The sequence below is a fragment of the Larimichthys crocea genome, chromosome III (genome assembly GCF_000972845.2).
Source record: "Larimichthys crocea isolate SSNF chromosome III, L_crocea_2.0, whole genome shotgun sequence".
In the NCBI taxonomy this organism is placed as follows: Eukaryota; Metazoa; Chordata; class Actinopteri; family Sciaenidae; genus Larimichthys; species Larimichthys crocea.
Window position 1 is genome coordinate 7,144,454 of NC_040013.1, and position 21,564 is coordinate 7,166,017.

The 21,564-nt window shown below is 39.4% G+C and overlaps 2 protein-coding genes across 4 annotated transcripts; one reads left to right on the forward strand and one right to left on the reverse strand.

Annotated features, from left to right (window-relative positions):
• Positions 1 to 8,345: 8,345 nt before the first annotated feature.
• Positions 8,346 to 14,441, reverse strand: zdhhc21 (zDHHC palmitoyltransferase 21). 2 transcript variants are annotated; one of them, XM_019279393.2, is made up of 9 exons: positions 14,356 to 14,441; positions 13,674 to 13,848; positions 13,428 to 13,526; positions 13,056 to 13,167; positions 12,624 to 12,762; positions 12,246 to 12,362; positions 11,523 to 11,566; positions 10,841 to 11,010; positions 8,346 to 9,141 (listed from the first exon to the last, which is right to left on the reverse strand). In XM_019279393.2, exons 2-8 carry the CDS (start codon positions 13,825 to 13,827, stop codon positions 10,878 to 10,880), a joined length of 798 nt encoding a protein of 265 aa, XP_019134938.1. In that variant the 5' UTR covers positions 13,828 to 13,848; positions 14,356 to 14,441; the 3' UTR covers positions 8,346 to 9,141; positions 10,841 to 10,877. The 2 variants fall into 2 exon arrangements, with proteins under 2 accessions (XP_019134938.1, XP_010752205.2); XM_010753903.3 differs by having other exon boundaries at positions 8,346 to 11,010.
• Positions 14,442 to 15,797: 1,356 nt separating this feature from the next.
• Positions 15,798 to 21,005, forward strand: plaa (phospholipase A2-activating protein). Of its 2 annotated transcripts, XM_010753882.3 has the most exons (14): positions 15,902 to 16,050; positions 17,011 to 17,204; positions 17,296 to 17,396; positions 17,494 to 17,614; positions 17,703 to 17,870; positions 18,023 to 18,158; positions 18,278 to 18,447; positions 18,544 to 18,695; positions 18,779 to 18,998; positions 19,113 to 19,178; positions 19,265 to 19,336; positions 19,497 to 19,604; positions 20,040 to 20,210; positions 20,314 to 21,005. In XM_010753882.3, exons 1-14 carry the CDS (start codon positions 15,902 to 15,904, stop codon positions 20,880 to 20,882), a joined length of 2,397 nt encoding a protein of 798 aa, XP_010752184.3. In that variant the 3' UTR covers positions 20,883 to 21,005. The 2 variants fall into 2 exon arrangements, with proteins under 2 accessions (XP_010752193.3, XP_010752184.3); XM_010753891.3 differs by lacking the exon at positions 19,265 to 19,336 and having other exon boundaries at positions 15,798 to 16,050.
• Positions 21,006 to 21,564: the final 559 nt, after the last annotated feature.

The window sequence follows — 21,564 nt, forward strand, 5'->3', positions numbered from 1 at the left end:
GTCTCGACAGAGCCGCTGCTGGACAGTCAGCCTGTACAGCGACTGCTGCAAGTACAACATGCAATATTATTATAATTATTATAGTAATAATAATCATCATTATTATTATTATACACCTTTTTAGGTAATTACTATGTTGTTTGTATTTTTTAAAATGCCATGATTCCAATATTACCCCTGTGTTATGTTGGTAATTTTACACACAAACCGCAGTGTTACAGTAACAGTCTCAGTGTTAGCACAGTAGTAATGGTGTAATGTTATCACACTTGATAGGCTGTTTAAAAAGGGTAACCTTTGTACTGATTAATCATTCACTGGATGCCCATTACTCTATGCCAGCATAATCACACTGAGCAATTTGATTGCATGACTTGAATGGCTAGTCTGACAATAGATTTTTTTTATTTTTTTTTACTGCTCACTCATCACTGTTATCTTGACATTAACACAGTATTCAGCGTTGCAGTGTGGGGTCCAGTATCTGTATCTCTCTCTCTCACACACACACTCACACAGCGATCAGTTGTGATTCACTTCTAAAAGAAACAAAACAATTAAGCTAAAAGCATTCAGTTGTAGAAATGGCAATAAATTGCTGATCAGTGAATGAATCTGGAGGCTAAGTCCAGTCTGATGCTGCTGCTGGTGTGTTGATTCATACTGTGGGTGCCTTGCAGCAGAGCTATTAGGCTAAATAGATATTAACCCTGTCTATTATGCTTTGAGAAACACTCCTTTAGGCTCACACTGAATGGAAAATTCAAGAACACTCATTACATTTTAGACTACCTTCCCATATTACAAGGATGTTTTATTCTTGCTCCTTAATTTCTGTTAATGGATTAATAGATATAATAAAATGCTAGATCATTATCACATTCCCTGACTCCATACTCTCTCTGCCTCCATTCGTCCGGCATTATATCATGCCAAGTCTGCTGGTGCTCATGGCATGAGCCTTCTTCCACAGATTCATCCTCCAAAATGTGGACCTACCGCCCCCATGTGGCCACGGACACGACTGCAAGATGCTTGTTTGTTGGTTAAACACAAACAAACAGGACATTTGTATATTTACATTAACATAAGCACAGCTATAGTGCTGAGACAAGTCACCATGAGGCTGAATTAAAAAAGACAGTTTCATCCTGTGGAGGTCCATAATTGTTAATATGGTTATAAATGGCGTATTAATGGCAAATCAGTCCTTATAATTAAAACATATATCTTATCACATGTTATAAATATTAATAAAAAACCCAGAGTTATGACAAAATACTAAAATCGTGTCCAGCACAAGCTGGAAAATCACAGGCATTACCGATAACATTATCACTACTGATTACTTTCACCATATTGCCCAGTAGGGCAGTGAGCCTAAGTCTTTTTTTCATACCATAAGGTGGCGATATACCAGTGCTGTTACCATAGTGACCGCTTCTGTCATCTGGTTATAATCTAATACCATTTATTAGACCAATATGCCTGGCATTTATCTTAATGAACCAAAGTAAAGAGTGTTCAGAGAGCATAAAATATGATTTTTAATACTTAAAACTCATTTTGATGTGGCGTTCAAATAAACTGCGATATAAAGGTAGACATCTACAGAAAGACAAGGCTACTACAGCAAAAGATAATGTGAATATAGATGGCTTTAATTAAGGCTGTTAACTCGTGAGCAGTGCTGTGCTTCACTCTGACTTTAACACAGCCATTTCCGACCAGTTGCACCATTTCCTATGGGCCTTTCATAACAGATGACAAGACAGCAGATCAGCCGGTCTCGGCTAAATCCTTCAATGCTCTAACCTTTAATATGATCTTTTAATTAAATGCTATTTCACACGATGACGTCTTCTGTGACCGCCTGCTTCGACTTGCTCTTAAAATCCCCAGAGTTCTTCAAAGTCTCTTTAAGAGTTGATTCAGTTTTATTGTAATTCTCCCTTCAAAAGATCATGAAATTTCTTCAGTAGGAAGTGCCTAAAACGTTAACTCAAAGGAAGTCTATTCAATGCATGTAAATGAATGCATATCGCTTACAGTGTTTACATGTAACAGGACAAAAAAGAGCAGCGGCAGCACAGTCAGAGCAGAAAGGGTCACTTCTCTCAGCTCATATGCATTGGGACAGACAAACCTAAACCCTGGTGATGGAGCCACAATAAAAGCTCGCCTGTAGTCAGACAAGTAAATAAATATTCAGAAAGAAATGTCAGCCTGCGTTGCCTCTTCAGCATGGGAAAGGCGCGGGCTGGACAAGGGCTCTTTGTCCCACACTATCAAATTAACACTGCAGAGGGTGCACAGAGAGGTGCACTTGAGGAGCGCTCTTACACTGAAGGGAGGGTAAATAGTTGCTTTAGTTATTCATCTCTCCAAAAAAAAAAAACATTTCGTTCAAAGCTTGTTTTCATCGCCTTCAAAACGCTTGATTCTTTAAATTCAAATAGAAAAATAAACGGATTAAAAAATAGTTTAATGATCACATTGACAACCCCTATCCTTGAGGATTAGGCTGACGGAGAAATTACTGTTAGTGCCAAGGATACTCTTATAAATGTGTCTCAAATAAAAGCTGAGAAATATCTTTTTTGTGCACATGACAAAGAGTCAAACAGCTTTTCCCCACAATGTTTCTCACTTCTGCAAATGTGGTCTACCTTGACCCGGGCATAGACACACAAAGACACAAGTTACATCTGCCAAAGGCAACACAAAGTGATGAAATTATGGTACTGCAGGTCAATTCAATTCTAAGAGGGTAATATGATATTTGAGTGAGTCAGGCAGTGTTGCCATTAGAGACTAGACATGGTTTCCCACAGACATATTTTTCCAAACAATGTCAGAGGTCTGCGACTGTGGCATTATGCCATTTTAGACAAAGGTATTACATGAAATAATTAAGCTTGATAGCGATGTTCTTAACAAATTCTAAGGAGGAAGAGGAAGAAATCAAGAAAAAAAAGAGCTCCGCTTACCATCCACCACGTCCTAGCTGACATGTCATAACAAAGCTGCCATTTAATGGACCTCTCTGTCAGTTTCCCGGCCATCACTGTGCTCCCGGCTCTCATCGGACGCAGCCTGGTGGAAGATAAGACACCTAATCAAAGGGGGGGCAGCAGTGGAGGCATGCTGTGTCACATGTAGGCCAGTCGGTGACAACAACAACAAAACAGAACAGCAACAACTTGACCAGTGACTTGAACCTGACTGTGGTAATTACAAGAGCCATGACCCTGCAACCCTCACCATCCCCCCTCCTACACCAACCTCCTGCCCCCTCTTCTCTTACACTTGTTCTACAAAGAGCCTGGAAGTTACAGATGACGTATAGATGAATTACAACAAGCAGGAAACAAATTGGTGCAACAGTTACACCGATGTAAACAAACTCAACATTTAGACTTGGAATGCGAGATGCAGGAGCATCATTCTTGTGCAACATTACCCAGAGGACAGAGTCAGAAACGAGCCGATTGTGAGTCAGTGCTGACATTTGGCCCGTAGTCGTCTCTCAGTTTCAGCCGCATCAGCCCTGTTTTTGTGTAAGGAAAAAAAATACCTGCCAGTGCTGGGAATTATCCGCTTAAGAGCCGGGGGAAGCTTGATATCACTGAGCGAAAGGTCATTCAAAATAAGAAGATGTGTCAAAAAAAAAAAAAAAAAAGATCTTGAATGGTCTAATCTATTACCTATAAAGTAGTCAAAAAGATCAAGTGGTCATTAAGAGACCCATTGCATTAAACTCCCCCTTTGTGTCAGAGGTTTTACTGGAACGCAACTGTGTTTTGATCCATGAATTAAGACGTTTGGCATGTCCATGTAAATGTTATCTGAATGCCAGTTGAAAAGACCTTTTCTCTCCTGCCACATTCCAATCCTCCTCACTGAGGCCGCTCGGTGGCAGCTGGATTTCCCCACAGGGATAGTGGGTGGACTTAGCAACAGTAACTTAGCATTAGTTACAACAAATAGATGAAAAAATAAACAACGTGGAAATAAAGCCAAGGATTTCTCTTACTGTATTATATATACACTCAATTCTGAAGTTATTTAACACAATATTTGAGCATCATACAAAATACAATTTAAAAGTCTTTGTAAGTAGCCCAAGAATTAGACATGTGGTGGAAATAGAGTAGGATTTAAACACTCTAATTAGGCGCCTACAGTTTAGACAACATGCCGCTGTTCGTCTTACAGCTGATTGCACTGTATGGCTGCTTTTAATAAGTACCTGTTCACAGCTGACCTTTTCAGTACACCTGACTCGAATGAAGCACTAATTAGAAGCCTAATAAGGAGCTGGCTAATTTAATTGCCTCTTAAACACAAAGCACGACGAGACACGCAGCAATCATCCTCGCAGCAAATGAATATTACTCTGAGGGATGAGGGAACACGAACGTAAGGTCACTTTGAAATCTTTGGTTTATATGATCAAAAACTTATTATATATATTATATGTATATATTAATTTAATGTTTTTGCTTGCCTATCGAGCTTATGTACATTGATAACAATGTTAAACCGAGTCAAATTTTGAAAGTTAGTCAAAGTTCATCTTAAAAATATTTTCAGCATCTTGTGAGAGTTTTGAACAGTTTATTCTGTTATGGTCATATGTTACATTTTTTTCCTTGATTACCACATTGTTTAGCATTTGAACTTAACACACTTAACAATTTTTTGCTGTGCTATTGCTGTGAAACATGATGATTCTGAACTGTTTATGAGGTTTACTACAGAAAATCATGCATTACTTGGTTGGACAAAAACAGCAGCTGTAAAATGTGGTTAATTCTAATTATTATTATTATTTTTTTAATATTCTGTCTGTATCTGCAATTATTGTTACTAGAACTTTTTACGCAACGTTAATCTATTTGAATTTCTCGTTTAACATGTTCATGAGAGGTGTAACATGAAGTCTAGTTCACCCCAATCATAAGTAACATACACTGAATTTCTTTGTCAGAGAATTACTTTTTGAAATGTGTCCTTATTTGGTGTAATAACAATTTCCATATTTTGTTGTTCACCAAATAAACAAGCTCCTTTTTGTTTGTTAAAAAGAAATGTATATTTGAATTATTATTATTATCTTTACATATTCAGCGGTGTGGTTCAAACAATGGGGAAGTTAAAGTGATGTCAAAAACAAGGATTAATACTTTTTTACAACTGCAAACAACAAAAACAAAACATTTCGTAGCCATTATTGAGCTGACCTACATGTGCTCTTCATTCTTCTGGAGAAAGGAAAATGTTCCTGGCCGAGCTCTGCACGAGAGAGCCGTGTGCACCTTATTGACTTTGAGGGTAAAATCGATACATTTCATCGTCTTGATTGGATTAACTGTTTCGAGTTCAACTTTTAATTGGATTTCTACTTTCTACAATGAGAGCTTATTTGAAAATCAATAGGCCAATCAATACCTCCATGTTCAGGAAGTTCAGCTGTGGAGCTGAAAATGAAATGTAGCAGACACCTGCCACTGGCAAACCATCCACAAGACTCGCTAAGGTTAAAAAAATTGTGTCTTTACTGACAAAGAAAGAAACACTTCTTAAAATGTCTAAGTGAATTTATATGTGAGAAACTCTATTTATTGCTTTTAAAAGGCTGATTAGATCTCATTCTTTCTGTAGTTGATTACTCGTCAGATATGTGAAGCACATCAAAAAAAGGCAGCTGAGCAAAGCACGGCTGATGTTGGGGATGCCTGTAATTATCAAATAATGTAGGATGTATGGCCCATATGGATAGAAATCTAAAAATGATTATGCTACCCATAAGTAGTGATCCTATAATAAACTTTATCTTCCATCTCTTAGACTTAATCCTCGTCTAGGATTGGCAAAATGGCAGCAGAACACGCCAAGCCACTAACTCCAATCCTAGACTGGTAAACAGCCTTGTATCTGAGAGATAACTGTTCCAGGCATAGTTTATGTTTATGAGGCATGTGGCTAATTATTTCTTTTGTTCAGCCAGATGTCATAGACTGTAAAAGTAGCAGGTGGTCACTTATTTAATTAGTCCAGTTGACCAACCATTACCAGAGATTAAGAGCACATTTAACCCGAGCTGATGCAGACTGCTATTATCGACACTGGAAATTTTACTTCCCCCAAAGCCCGAGCTGATGAATTAAATTTCATCCCATGTTCATTAAATCATACTGGTGTGTTTCTTTTAATATTTGTTCTCACTGGATATCAGCTCTAGTTCCAGGACCATTGTTGTATGTTTTTTTAAAGTTTTTTTTTAATCATCTGTAGTAATCTTTAAATATATTGTAAAGAACCTTCATCAAGATGAAGCATCAACCACAATAAGAGAGAATGCATAAAAACATTTATGGTTTGCAATACTTAACTGCAACACTTTATTTTAGGGAAGCTCAAGATGTGATCGGAAACAAGAGATATTTTAATTTAATGGATAGAGTAATTTAATATTCTTCATTAACATTAATTGCATTTTTACCCTAGCCCCTTTTATGTGCTTTTATTTTGGCAGCCTGTGACAAAAAAATCAGTTAAGGACTCTAGTATTATTAATATAAGCTGAATGTAATTTATCCGTATTGCTTCATCAAACTGTCTTGAAATGGCTCCTCACCCAGTTGTTGTTCAGTTAATACAGAGAAAACAGTGACGTGTCTTGATCCTCGTCTTCCTGACTTTGTATGTGTATACGTGTGTGTGTGTGCGTGTGTGTGCATGCATGCGTGTTCAGTGTATGTCTCAAACATGTAACCATTTGAGACAACACACACAGTGTTCACGGATCATGCACACGTTACACACGCGTCACTGAGACTTAAAGGCTTTTCAGGACAACTGAACTGCTGCTTAGGCTCTTATTGTGACACAGAGCAATTGTCCTGAGAAATGAGCAGCAGTTTTCTTTTTGCAATTTGGGTATTAACTGAGAATTTGGCTAAAAGAAAAATACATGATACATTTTATGGCTGATTACATCACTTTGTAGACAAAGAGAAGACATTTGTCGTTTGTGTTTGAATACCCTCACTCCACTTATTTAGATATTGCTCTTCGGAGTTGTCATATCTACCATGGAAGAGATAAAATAACTTTTTTGTCATTTGCTAATGGTTATACAAGCTGACAAAATACTAATCATGCCAAATGACTTCCTTGATGAAGAAAAAAAGACACGGTAACTTACTAACTAACTTGGTTAGTGTTAACTCTTTGGCTAAATGCTTTAGCTACTGTTTCTTGAGTTTATACGGCGATACTATTATTAACTGAATTAACTGCGCTGCCTTTTGTAGTTGTTGTAGTTTAATGATTAAAGTTAGTTTTATATAAGTGGCTGGTGCTAGGCACCAGTGTTTACAGCTAAGCTAGCTAGATTGATTATAGGAAGGTATATAAAACTACAAAGCTTTATATTCCTTATGATGCTCTGTTTAAATCATTATGAACTAAATGATTTAATATATAATATATAATAATCTTTTTATTATATTAGGCAGCCAAAATGCTTGTTGGGAAGTTGAAAAAAGAAGAAAAAAAATCTCAAACTTATTCAGAATCTAATTTATTAGAATACCTAAATTTCACAATGAGTACAGCTTTCTAACATGATTTTCTAGGCATAAAGAAATTGCTATGTTTTTTATGGTGTAGTCATTTAATTCACAAAACTCAACATTTGCAGTATTTGAGGTCTGAATGGAAGAAAATAAATCTTAAAAACACATTACAAACACAGCAAATAACAATGAGAACACAGCTGCACAGATACAAATTTAGAGCCCTGGGGGATGCCAGATAACAGCAGTGAGAGGAAGTGAGTGAGCACATCCTCTATGAATAGCTCACACCTCTAATCTCTGGCACCTCTTAATGCAGATCAAATGAACTCAAGCCTTTTTGTTCTTGACGAAATGAGGTGTTGAAGCTGTTAATTGAAGATATTCTGTAAAAGTATACACAGCAGCTACAGTAGTGGTAATCTTGCTGAGGCTGAGATTACTAAAGTATTGACATACTATGTTTATGTCAGGTTAGTGAGTAATGAATAAAATTCATTTGTTCAGTTTATATGCTTCACAATACATATCAGATTTCAATAAGAATGGCTTTACAGACACACAATGCTTATTGCTTTCAAAAATGAAGTGTAAAAAAATGGTGAACGTAATCTATCAGTAGGCTTTGATGCCAATCACACACAATTTCCCACCCATTATCACACACCAAATATTATTATATCTATATATTTCTTATAATAAATATATATGTCTATCTATATATATATATATATATATATATATATAAAACATATTCACACAAACATCCAAGAACCTGAATCTTAGTTATAAAAACCACTGAGCAAATTTATCAATAAACACTCATGCAAATGCAGAACAATCAGATTAAAGATATGATTAAAACAAAGGACAACATAACTTCAAGGTACGACTTTCTTTCAAGAGTACTATTGATGCAGTAAAACAGAGTAAGGGCTAATGTGAAAATCAGTGCATAACATTGAACCGCTACCTTCAGAAATTTGGTGAAACATGCATTTACTGAATGCTTGCTGTCTATTGCAACATTTCCCCAGGTCTTTGGCTTTTACGGTGATGGTAATGTTCTGTGAGAGTAAAAAGAAAACCTAAAAAGGCACTTAAGACTACTTGGATATTATAATATTTCCCACACATGGCAAGCATTGTTTACATACAGGTTTAGCTATGGGATTGCCAAGTATTATAGACAAGGACAACCATGCTATGCTAGTATTATAATGCACTGAATCGTCTTATCCTTAAATATCCTCTTAAATAATTGAATAAAATCTCTATACAGTACCATAGTTTTACAGCAAAACCACCATAAATAAATGTTCAATGTTGTGTCAAGTGTTAAAGGATCAGTGTGTAGACTTTAGTAGCATCTAGTGGTGTAGTGGTGTTAATAACAACCACCTCGTTTCACCCTCTCCTTCCTAGTGAATTACAGTGTCCGAAACATGAAAAACATGAAGCACCCTATCAAGAGCCAGTGTTTTTTGTTTGTCCTTTCTGGGATACTGTAGTAACATGGTGGTGCAATATGGTGGACTCCAAGAACCTGCAGCCTCTGTAGATATAAAAAAACTTATTCTAAGATAACAAAACCATAACAGTTATTATTTTCAGGTGATTATACAGTGATAAAAACATAAATATGCATATTATATTCTATAAATACAGCAGCCTAGAACTGACACACTGGACCTTTAACTAGCCGTATGTCGCCACATTTAGACTACTCTGCTAGGTTTTGTATAAAGATATACGCTTTTTTAAAGCCACTTGTCCAGACACATTTAAGACGTAACTATAACAGCAACAGCACTAAAATGATATGTATATAAATCACAAATTATATTGTGAGGAGTACTAAAATGAAAGACGTGTTCAAAAGGCATTTTTTGCCAACGCATTATGTGTTATTGATTGCTGAGATTTTGGGAAACACGCTGATATGGCTTCTTGCAGAAAATTAGACGAGAAGAATGATACCACTCATGAGACTGTACGGTAAATATAAAACTACAGCCATCAGGTCAGGGAAAGCAGCTAGCCTCGCTCTGTCAAACTGTAAAACAGAATCCGCCTAACAAAAACTCACTCATTACCATGTTGTATCTTTGTTGAATTTGGACAAAAAACCCAAACAGAAATAAAAACAAGCCGTGGATTTTACAGGATTTATGTTTTTATACTAAGCTAAGCAGGACACCTGATGAGAGTGGTATTGATGTTCTCATCTCACTTAAACCAAAAAGTGTATCTCCCAGAATGTCGAACTATTCTTTTAAGATATACATGGTGATTCTGATAATAGTATGAGACACTCATACTACTTTAGTAAGAATTTCATAACAGCTTATGATCAGGCCATAGTATTAATTGACTGTGCAATGTCTGTTTACTCAGAGAAACTTTATACAGCAGGTTTTTACTACGACATCTACAGACTATGATTGATCATATAAACCTCGAATTTTGGACTTTTGCCCTGACCACATGAATTGCTAATTGTCTTTATACTTCATAGTCATAAAAGTATACCATATCATTAGTCAAGTTATAATTTTTGTTCTGTGGCCATGCTTCATAAAACACCACTTCATAGATAAAACGTTCACAGAACAATGCAAGGACACATTCATGAACCAAATGATCTCCAATTGCAGGAATGCAGTTGACATCAGATCCCTTCATTGTTCACAAGAAAATTTCAAAGATCACCAACCAGCAATCATGAAGCAAAAACACTGCTCATGCATGACAAATAAAAAAAGACATAGTTAAAAGAAACAAGGCACAAACTTGATACAAAAAATTGCCTTTCTAATAGACACAGTGGAGTTACCCTAGTTCTGTCTGTAGTTGATTAAAGGTCAGTAGTGAAGGCTCTTTAAGTAACCTGAGAGGGGTCCCTTTTGCCAGCTGCTTTCAAGCGACGACTTCCATCCTTCTGATGCAATTAGCCATTAAAAGTGGTGTTCAAATGCTGAAAGTAGCAGTCACAGTGAGTAAAAAAGCATTTTCCCGTCACTCCTTTAGGTGTTTCTTGACCCTGTTTACTGCCAGTCTGGGTCTTGTAGAGAAAGGCAAAAAAAACAACAAAAAAAAAAAAAAAAAAAAGGGAAAGGAAGAAAAAAAAAAGCGAAGAGTATCCACTGACAAACCAAGACCGCTGCCCAGCTCCCATAGCACAAAAGAGGATGGTGAAGGCGAGCAGATGGATTCTTAAGTGTGTATAGAGTGTTTCATTATGGCAGCCCTACCATCTGTGCAGGTAAAAGGTACTGTAGTGGTACCGGCCTACACGTGGGTGCGGAAGTGGTGTCTGGCTTGAAGCGGCTGCCTGCTTCGGAGCGGGATGAGCCACAGGAGTTTCCAGCGAGTGCCGCAAACTTCAGCTAATGCCCACTGCCAGGATCTCTTCGAACCAAATCTGAAAAGAACAAAAAAAAGGTAATTAAATTAAAAGTTTTCCTGTTATAATTACAAATAAGCATATTTCCCACAATGTCAACCTATTTTTTAAAGGTCCAATGTGTAGGCTTGGCAGAAATGCAATACAATATTCATTAGTATGTTTTCATTAGTGTTTAATCACTTGATATTAGAACGGTTGTGTTTTTGTTGTCTTAAAATTAGCCCTTTATAGAGACAGCGGGTCCTCTTCCAGGGAGTCTGCCATGTTTAACCGCCATTTTTCTACAGTAGCCCAGAACAGACAAACCAAACCCTGATCTAGACATGACCTTTTGCTCTTTATATGAGTTTGCCGGTCAGACTTTTTCTTACATGCTTTGAGCACACGGCGAGGCATGTGAGAGTATTCACCTGGTTGTAATTTGCAACTTTACAGCTAGGTGCCACTATATTTTACACACTGGACCTTTAAACTCAACCGCAAACTGTTCCTGGTATTAGGACAGACACACAGCTAAACAGACTCACATTTCATTTGAGAAATGGGCCATTTTCTCAATGGTGGTAGTATCCTGTAAGGGAAGAAAAAGACAATGCAAAATGAATGGATCACTTCAGTGCATCATGATGATTTAGGACCTAAGTGTCAAAATGATCATCCAAAAAGATGATCATTTTTTAAATATTGTAAGTTATCCATCAAAAGAAAACTAAATAGTTCTTTGTTTCCCGGTCTAAGTTTGGACATTTCCAACATTACAGCTCTGCCAAAAAGTCTTGATAAAAAGCTTGTAAATTACACGGGCTTATAATAAAAATGTGTTTGTTATGGCATCAAAGATTTTAAAAATACAACTCTGTGCAAACACTTGCATGCACACTCACACAAACACAAAGCCTGACTCCAGGCTTTCTCTCTTGTTTCTTTTCTATTGATCCCTGCATTACTGGCATTGATTGTTTTATTTCTGTCCACTGTGTCATGTCTTTCTTTCTGAAGCTTCGTGTGTTGCGGGCCTTGTTTGCTGGATCGTTCTCGAAAAGGCAAAATTTGCTTTCAGTAAGATAAACAAGTTGAATTATAATAAGGAAACGGAGGATTAGGCTTATTTTTTACAAATCCTACAAAGTGACACTGAACATTCACATGAGCTCGGAAATATTTACTCTGTGAAGAGGAGACACGATCACACTAACACAATTACAGTCGTCATTTGAAAGAAGATAATACATTTTATAATCGTTACTTACAGAGAGGATGCCCGTCATCTGAGTGTAAAACAAACTAGTCATGCCACCGAACATGACCAAACCCATGAGCGCTGAGACTCGCAGCAGAGCCAGTTCATGGCGTGTCGTAAACTTTTCCTGTCAGAGAAGAACAGCACAACAACCCTTGGATGTAAAATCCTCTTTTTTGTGATCTCAAAGCTCTATGTGACAACGTTTGAAGAGTAAAATATCAACTTTTAGATTTTAACAGTGTAGTAGTTGTCCCTTACAGGATGTAACAAAGCATTTAGCACCGATATACTTGCACATAAATGTCATGTCATGTATTCTGTAAGCAATAAAAACATTCTTCTGTCATGAGGATGTTTACTTTCCATAATTCCCATAAAAACGTACCTGGTCAAGTCCTGTCAGTGGCTGGAAGTAATAATATTGGCAGAAGTCCAGCACAAGGGTGAACAAACTGAGGACCTGAGTGTAGAAACAGAGCTGCAGGAAGAGCCAGTGGTTGTCTTCACCCACACAGTTATTGATCCTGGAAAGAAATAAACAGAATTTAAGATATTTTATATGAGTTTTGGACTGATATGACCTGGACTGAAGTTGCAGAGAGATCTGGAAAACATCTCTTTGTGGTTTGGGTTGGTGGTTTGCACTTGTATGCATAAACTTGGATGTTGGGTTGGTGAGTTTGAGCTGCTTTTTGTTATTTTTCCCATTTGTTTCTATTTTTAACACTGTTTTCAAAGCTATTTGTGTAATATATGAAAAGTAAGACCCTCATGAGTGAGTGTCTGTGTGTGTGTGTGTGTGTGTGTGTATCCTTACCAAGGACAATGGTGGTCCATTCTGCGTACGCAATGGCCACAACGACTGCAGTGGTGGGACCTTTTAGGTCTCATTAAGTTGCACTTATTGCACAACTCCCAGTGCTCTCGCTCTGGGAAATGAAGGCAACAATCAAACAGTTTATTATTAGTTAGTAGTGTAATAACATATTTAACATATTTAGACCGTCAACACTTTGGTTGAAAGACAGAATGAGAAGCACGAGCCGACAGACTGCAATAAACATGCTCTGATTATGTAAGTGAGGGACACGTGGTAGAGGTTAAAGATTTATGCCTAAAACAGTTACACATGCATACTGTAACAATGGCAGAAGTCAGAATAGTGAGGTGGGCTTTTCTGCGTCCATACCTGAGTGAGGTATGTGGGGGTCCGCTGGAAGACGACCGGGATCTGCCGTGGAAGCTCTGAACAGGGCCGCTATGCAGAGTGCTGATGCTATGTAATAACCTGAAGGGAAAACACAACATTTAATTAATGTGTGTGTGTGTCATACACTGCGACCGAGCCTGAAACTCCACTTCACCGTGCCCCTCCCCAAAGATTCTCGCATGTGTCAACAGAAGAAGTCGCTCCAGTGGAAACAGGGATACTCACAAACAACTATGGCCCAAGGGATGTGTCCCTCGTTGTAGTGTGGAAGTAAAACCAGTTTGGGAACAAACAAAGTGTTGTAGAACCAGATTCCAAACACCATGCTGATACACAGCCAGCCCATGGGGTCCACCACAAAGTGGAGTCGAAACTTCATGGCTGCTCCAGGGGGGGATACCTACAGCGTTCACACAGACACAAATCTCAAGTTGATGTTTGTACATCATACATGTTGTATAATGGTTGTTACATTCTTTCTCTTATGATAGCAGTAAAAGCCATGATGTGCAGATGACTCCATTATCGGACACGCACTGAGGAGGGCACACTAGGTCATGTTTCCTGACATCAGACATCAACACAGGCCTGACTACTGTGCTGTAAAGCAAAGGTGTGTGTAAACAAAGCAGCACACATAGGTTCAACACATTGCCTGCTTATGTAACACTCGGAAACAGCCATGTTGGCCTGCACACAGGACGTTATTATTACAAAATGCATCATTCATAGCTCTGATGACACACTGACAGACGCGATGGGCTTGGCTCTGTAAGCCTCACTGTGTTAGCTGACATCTTTTTTTTTTTTTTAAATACCACCGTTCATATACACATGACATAATACAAGGAGTTCAGCGTCAGTCACGATTTCATACGCAACGATTAAAAAAAAAAAAGATACATACTTTAATTTGCTGTCCTAATCAGCGCACGTATCAGTGTGGCCACTTCCTCATCCGAGCCTCTGTGGGCTGGACAGAGGCGCTGCCAAGTTACCTGCAGTGAAAGCGCACATCCGGTTGACTTTGGTGTAAAAAATAAAACACCTCTACCACCATATTCTAGTCATACATAAAAAAAACAACACATTTATTAATTTAAGTGCTGCCCTTAAAGGGTTCTGATGTGTGCGTGTTTAGCTGTGTTATTTAATATGAATGTCTTTTGATTTATCCTATATTTAAAAACCACAAAAAAACTAAAAACAAACAATATTTTTTTACGATCTAGACACAATTCTTTAAATATGCTGCAACATGAAATCAAGATAAATCAAACTGTTGTATTAGAAGAGATGATAGATGCAGAGGAGGGAAATTGTCTAACTGACATTTTTGGGTTAGATGGTTTCATGTTAATTATTTAATAATTATTATTTATCTGTTACATTTAATTTAAATATTAACAGCATTTTCTCTCAAAATTAATATTATTGCCATTTATTTTCTTCTTTCTTTCCAGATATGATTGCTGCATTACTGTCAATTGTGTTTATATGTCTAAATGTATATGTATAAATGTGTATGTACACATTCTTACATCACATGGCTTCACTTTTATACTCCTTTATGTAGGGGATCATTTTCTCTGACCATATTGTGCTATCTATATCTCATAACAAGTAGTAGACGGTGTGTTTTTTGTGGCCATGCTTGTGATTATGTTGGAAAATGTAATAAAAAATATTATATTATCCCCTGTTTTTATTGCATGTAATTATAGAAGATGCAATTATATAATCACCATTATTTTATTTAGTTATTATGAATCATAATAAGTATTCAATTGCATTGTCCTGTTTTAACCTGTTTTTAATGTTGTATTCTTGTAATTTGGTATACTTTTATGATTCTTTTTGTTTGTTTTTGTTATTTGTTGTCTACTTTTATTTATTGTAAGGTGTCCTTGGGTGACAGAAAGGCGCCTATGAAATAAAAATAAATGTATCATTCTTGCACCAATATTATCACCATTGTTAGATTACTAGCTGTTGTATTTTTTGGTTCATGCTTTTATTTGAAGGACAACATCCCAGTTTCCTGTCACACCGTGGTGGTTTGCGGTAGCTTCACGCAGTCGCCGTGGACAGGTGGGCGGTTGGAGCGCAGTGCACCATCGGGGACGGAGAGAGCGGTCTGCCGCCCCCCTGCGGTGAAACATGGCTAACACACGTAGAGGCTCAGTCTGTATGTCATTTAAAAAAAAACATTTAAATTAAATATTTAAATATAAATATTCGTGAGTAAACTTTCTCGCTGGCATTGCTTTTAAACTCACCGTCACACATATTTAAATTGTAAATTAAATTATTATTATTATACTTGACTCCGCGAGGCCGGTGACGTAATTCCACTTCCGCTAACATTAGCGGCCAGTGTTTGTTGACAGCAACGCCGCCTAGCATAGCTGTACAGCGGTAGTTTCGTTGTGTTTTCTATTGGGGGGCAGAAAATGGCATCGTCTAACTCATACAAACTCAGGTGCTCCATCCCGGGACATGAGATGGACGTCAGGGGACTCGCGTCTGCTGCTTTCCCGGACGGAGCTTTCGTGTCTGTGTCCAGAGATCGAACCGGAAGAGTCTGGGTACCAAACTCAAGGTAGCTTAGCTTTAGCCTGCTGCTGACTAACTACCGGTGATAGATTTATCTCAGTTTGTGGGTAACTGTGGGGTCTGGAAATTAAGCTCTGACCAAAGAAGCCGACCGACAGCTCCCTCTGAGGTCGTTTAGCAGTGACAAACTCGCGTTAACGTCTGTAGCTAAGCTTAGCCGTAACGTGTAGTCAAAATTAGCTTTGTCATTCATTCAGCTGCAACTCTTCATGCTCACACCGCGGGGTGTTTACACACAGCACCGGCTTCAGGGGGGTTTATGTCACTGTGTCTGTCATTTTAAACCCGCTTCTTGCAATTGTCATCCGCCTTTTTGCCACTCTGTTCGCTTAAGATGTCTTTAGATTAGATTAGATAGTTTATTCATCCCACCACGGGGGAAATGTACTTGTTACAGCAGCAGAAATTAGAAACAACAAACAGACAGAAATATCTATAACCTACACAATAAACACAAAAAACATCAACCTTTAAACAGACAAGTACTGAGGGTAAAAGTAGCATGATATATAAAAAGAGTATTGTAATGTAAAGTGACCATAGTGTAAGAAATATTGCAAAGAAAGTGACCATGATATAAATAATTATTGCAAGAGTAGTGACCGCAATATAACTAATATTACAAAAGTAAGTGACCATGATATAAATAATATTACAAAAGTAAGTGACCATAATATAACTAATATTACAAAAGTAAGTGACCATGATATAAATAATAACTGCAAGGTATAAATGAAATAAAATAGAAAAAAAAAATTGACATGAACAAGGAGACTACACCATGATCAGGTGGTGCGGCTCCTCAGCAGGTGGAGACGACTCTGGCCCTTCTTGTAAAGTGTGTGAGTGTTATCAGTCCAGTCCAGTTTTATTGTTTCGGTGAACAACCCCCCTCTCTCTCTCTCTTTCTCTTTCTCTTTCTCTTTCTCTTTCTCTCTCTTGACAGCCCAGACAAAGGCTTCACAGAGATGCACTGCATGTCCGGCCACTCTAATTTTGTATCCTGCGTATGCATCCTCGCGCCCAGTGAAACGTATCCCCGAGGACTTATAGCCACAGGTGGAAACGATAATAACATCTGTGTTTTCACGATGGACCAACCCCAGCCCCTATTCACACTCAAGGGTCACAAAAATACGGGTGAGTCGCGCTTTACCGCACACACACCAAAGATAAATACTAACAAACACTGTTATTTAACCATCATGTTTATACGGTTAAATCTCCACAGTTTGCACTCTGTCTTCTGGGAAGTTCGGGACACTTTTGAGTGGCTCCTGGGACACTACAGCTAAAGTCTGGCTCAGCGAGAAGTGCATGATGACCTTGGAGGTATGCAGTGTTATTCTGATCCAATGTACCGTGACGTTTTGATTTTTTTTATCTACACAACTTGAGCAAAATCTCTACTTCTTAACTTTTCCAACAGGGCCACACTGCGGCAGTGTGGGCGGTGGTCATCTTACCCGAACAAGGGCTCATGCTGTCAGGATCAGCAGATAAGACCATCAAGCTTTGGAAAGCCGGCCGTTGTGAAAAGACGTTTACAGGTGAGAGTTTGCAGAGACGTGATGAATATGTTTTGTCGTTCAACTGAAGTGTTTCAAATTCTTTTTTTTTAACGTTTTCCATTTTTAGGTCATGAGGACTGTGTAAGGGGGCTAGCAGTGATCAGCAACACTGAGTTCTTCTCTTGCAGCAATGACACGAGTATCAGAAGGTGGCTGGTGACGGGCGAATGTGTACAAGTCTATTACAGCCACACCAACTACATTTACAGCCTGGCTGTCTTCCCTAATAGCCAAGGTTTGTTCATTTCTATACATATTTAAAGGGCTCATGAAAGAGCTGAATGAGAGACTTGTAATTTGTGCTGGTGCTTGGTCTTTTATTGAACCAGCATCCATTTGTTTCCTTGCTGTAAGATGGTAATTGGCCCTGACCTGTTTCCCCTTTAGATTTCATAAGCACAGGAGAGGACAGGACCTTAAGGATATGGAGGCAGGGAGAGTGCTCTCAGACCATCCGCCTGCCTGCCCAGTCTGTCTGGTGCTGCTGTATTCTACCTAATGGTGATATAGTCATTGGAGCCAGGTCAGTCAGTCAGTCCATAAAGCAATCCCTGTTCAACACTCTTGCTTTCACACGACATGATGTAGATCCACACTTAAGTAGTTTTGAAGCTAACCCAGTCGCTTCTCCTCTGCATGCAGCGATGGCATCATCCGCGTGTTTACTGAGGCCGAGGACCGCATGGCGAGCGCCGAGGATCTGCAGGCCTTCGAGGATGAGCTGTCCAAAGCCACTATAGACCCTAAGACAGGCGACCTTGGAGACATCAAACTGGAAGACCTTCCTGGAAGAGAACACCTAGATGAGCCTGGTAAGAAAATCACATGTTTAAACCGCTGCATCTGGTGTTTGTCACACATCCAAGATTGCATAATTCGGTCAGATAACAATAGCTTATTTCCTGCAGGGAATCGTGATGGACAGACGCGGCTGATTAAAGATGGACAGAAGGTGGAGGCGTATCAGTGGAGTGTTAGTGATGGCCGCTGGATGAAAATCGGAGATGTCGTCGGAGGCTCAAACCAGCAGACCTCCAAGAGCGTGATGTATGAAGGAAAGGTGAGACCATAAGGTTCCTGACAAGGCGAGCTACACACACACACACACTTGGGAGCAGTCATTGAGTCCTGATCTCCCCTCAGGAGTACGACTACGTCTTCACCATTGACGTGAATGAGGGAGGGCCGTCCATGAAGCTGCCTTACAATGTGTCCGAGGACCCCTGGCTGACGGCGCACAACTTTTTGCAGAAGAATGACCTCAGCCCCATGTTCCTCGACCAGGTTGCCAATTTTATCATAGAGAACACCAAAGGACATGTGGTGGGACCAGCCCAGCCCGCTGGTGGGGACCCATTCACCGGTGAGGCCAAAACATAGATATGTCTTGTGTTGTGTGTGTTTTAATTACAATATTTAAAAGTTATCAGATGAAATTAGTCTTTTCCTAAAAGTGTTTTGTATCTTCATCTGACAGGAGGAGCTCGATACATCCCTGGGGCTTCTGATGACAGGCCAGGCTTTGGAGCTGATCCCTTCACAGGTACAGTATGTTTACATCAATATTTCCAACAATCTGAACATCACCAGATGTGTTCTTTACACTGCTGGTTTTCCTCCCCCCCACAGGCGGTGGTCGCTACATCCCAGGATCGGATCCTAACCCAAGCGCTCCAGCAGGTGTGGCTGATCCCTTTACAGGTGAGTTACTTAGGATTCCTTCGTGGCAGCTGTTCAGCGGTAGACACGTGCAAATTTCTCTTGTATGTAAATGATACGAGGAAGTCATGTTTGTTTTTTTGTTTTTTTTTATCCTTTAAGTGTTACACTAATTTGAATTATACTCCTCTCTGCTCTGCAGGCGGAGGCGCATACTCCTCAGCAGCCCTCAGACAGACGGCAACCAACATCTACTTCCCCAAGACTGATGGTGTGACCTTTGAGCAAGCCAGTGCTCCACAGATCATTGGTGAGAATTTTAAGTATGGGTGCTATGCCAATCAGATTATCTACTTTCAGCTCTCTGTATTTAATTTTTTAGAAGACACTGTTTAATCTTGCCAGATAAGTCACCACAAAAGCAGACGCACCCAGTCAAAAACCTCGACTTCACCTTTTTTTTAGTTTTAGTGTCTGGATACAAGTTTAAAAGGCAGTATAAACCTTCACAACCCTCATTTGGCTTTTTACAATGAGTGATGGAGTCCTATTCTGCCAAAGTTTTAGTTATGTCACATTTGTGGGTGGTTTGGGCACTGAATTACTGAAGAAGAAGAATAACCCTTTGGAGTGCTATATAAATGATATTGAAAGATTTTTCAGTTTCAGTCTTTCCATTTTTCCCCTGGTTCTTTAAGTTTCCTTGCTGTGTCGGGGTCAATGACTTGTTTTTTTCCCTCCTCAGCCAAGCTGAAGGAGCTGAATGGAGGTGCCCCACAGGATCACAAGCTTTCCGATGAAATTCTGGAAAGCCTCGAGATGCTGCTGATGTCTGTCTGTGAGCCAGACTCCTCCAGGCCTCCCCCAACCCTCCAACAGATCAACCTGCTCTGGAAGGCCTCTCACTGGCCTGAAGGTACAGCATTCCAACCCGATTTATGATGTTTTTTCCCCTTATTAATAACAGAAAAATGACTGTTCGTTAACCAATCTCCCCTTTGCTTCCCCCTGGACTCCAGACATTGTATTTCCTGTCCTCGACATTATGAGGCTGGCGGTGCGCCACCCACTGGTTAATGAGAGCCTCTGTGGAGAGGCAGAGGGAGTCCAGCTGTGTAACCACCTGCTGAGGTTGATGAGGCCCGAGGGCCGTCCTGCCAACCAGATGCTGGCGCTGCGGACTCTGTGTAACTGCTTCACTGGCAGGCACGGCCGAGCCCTCCTCATGGCCCAGCGTGAAACGGTGCTATCACACGCTGCCGACCTGGCCACAGTCTGCAATAAGAACATCCACATTGCCCTGGCCACTGTGGTGCTTAACTACGCAGGCTGCCTGCACAGCCAGCCCGATCTCGAGGCCAAGGCCCAGTGCCTGTCTGTGGCCAGCAGAGCCCTGGAGACGGTACAAGACAAGGAGGCTGTGTTTAGGCTGCTGGTGGCCTTGGGAACCACTGTGGCCTCAGATCAGACAGCCCAGGACCTGGCTCGCTCGTTGGGGGTCAACTCTCAGATTTCCAAATACTCCTCAGTGTCTGATCCATCTAAGGTGGCCGAATGTTGCCAGCTGGTTTTAAAAGAACTACAATGATATGAATGATTAGAAAAAAAAGAGCACTTGTTTCTTACTATTACTCTGTTCTGCTTACTCGGTTGTGGTGGAGACTTAAATAATTGTATGTTCTGCAATAAAAAAGGACAAATGAAATCTCTGCATATGCTTAGCCTGTGTTTTTATTACTGCAACATTTTTTTCAAAGCCCCATGACAAATTTGTTGCGTTAAAGTCGGGTGATTGTGTACCAGATAAAAATGATTAAGAATACACTGTATAAAGTTAAATCTTCAGCATGTTTTATATGATTTCCTGCTGCCATACTACACTTTATCTTGGGCAACAAACAGCCTCAATGTATTCTGTCACTACTAGACATGTGAAATGCAAATTGTAGCATGGGAAATCAACCCTGGTGACATGGATATTGCCATTGCTGTAAACTACTCATCCTGGATAAGTGCTCTGATTGAACAATACAGTATTTTTAGAAGCTTGGAAACAGCCGTTTTCTACTGGTTTATTGAATATGAAGCCGTGTAATATTATCCACTTGTTTGTGGGACACTGGATACTGTAAAACCAGTTCCCCTGGTCTGACATTGAATAAAATGAGTCACCTTTGTAACTACACGAGGTCCTCGCATAAAATCATATTTAGAATAGAATAGAATAGATAGAGTGCTTTATTAATCTCCAAAGAGAAATTAGGTCGTCA

Excerpts from the sequence above, each read along its gene's own strand:
- zdhhc21 (XM_019279393.2), bottom strand. The coding sequence starts at position 13,827 with ATGAAGTTTCGACTCCACTTTGTGGTGGACCCCATGGGCTGGCTGTGT. Across the intron at positions 12,763-13,055 it reads ATGGACCACCATTGTCCTTG|GATCAATAACTGTGTGGGTG; the intron begins GTAAGGATACAC and ends ATTTCTTTCCAG. Across the intron at positions 11,567-12,245 it reads AGATGACGGGCATCCTCTCT|GATACTACCACCATTGAGAA; the intron begins GTAAGTAACGAT and ends CTTCCCTTACAG.
- plaa (XM_010753882.3), top strand. The coding sequence starts at position 15,902 with ATGGCATCGTCTAACTCATACAAACTCAGGTGCTCCATCCCGGGACAT. Across the intron at positions 18,999-19,112 it reads TGGTGGGGACCCATTCACCG|GAGGAGCTCGATACATCCCT; the intron begins GTGAGGCCAAAA and ends TTCATCTGACAG. Across the intron at positions 19,605-20,039 it reads CAGTGCTCCACAGATCATTG|CCAAGCTGAAGGAGCTGAAT; the intron begins GTGAGAATTTTA and ends TTCCCTCCTCAG.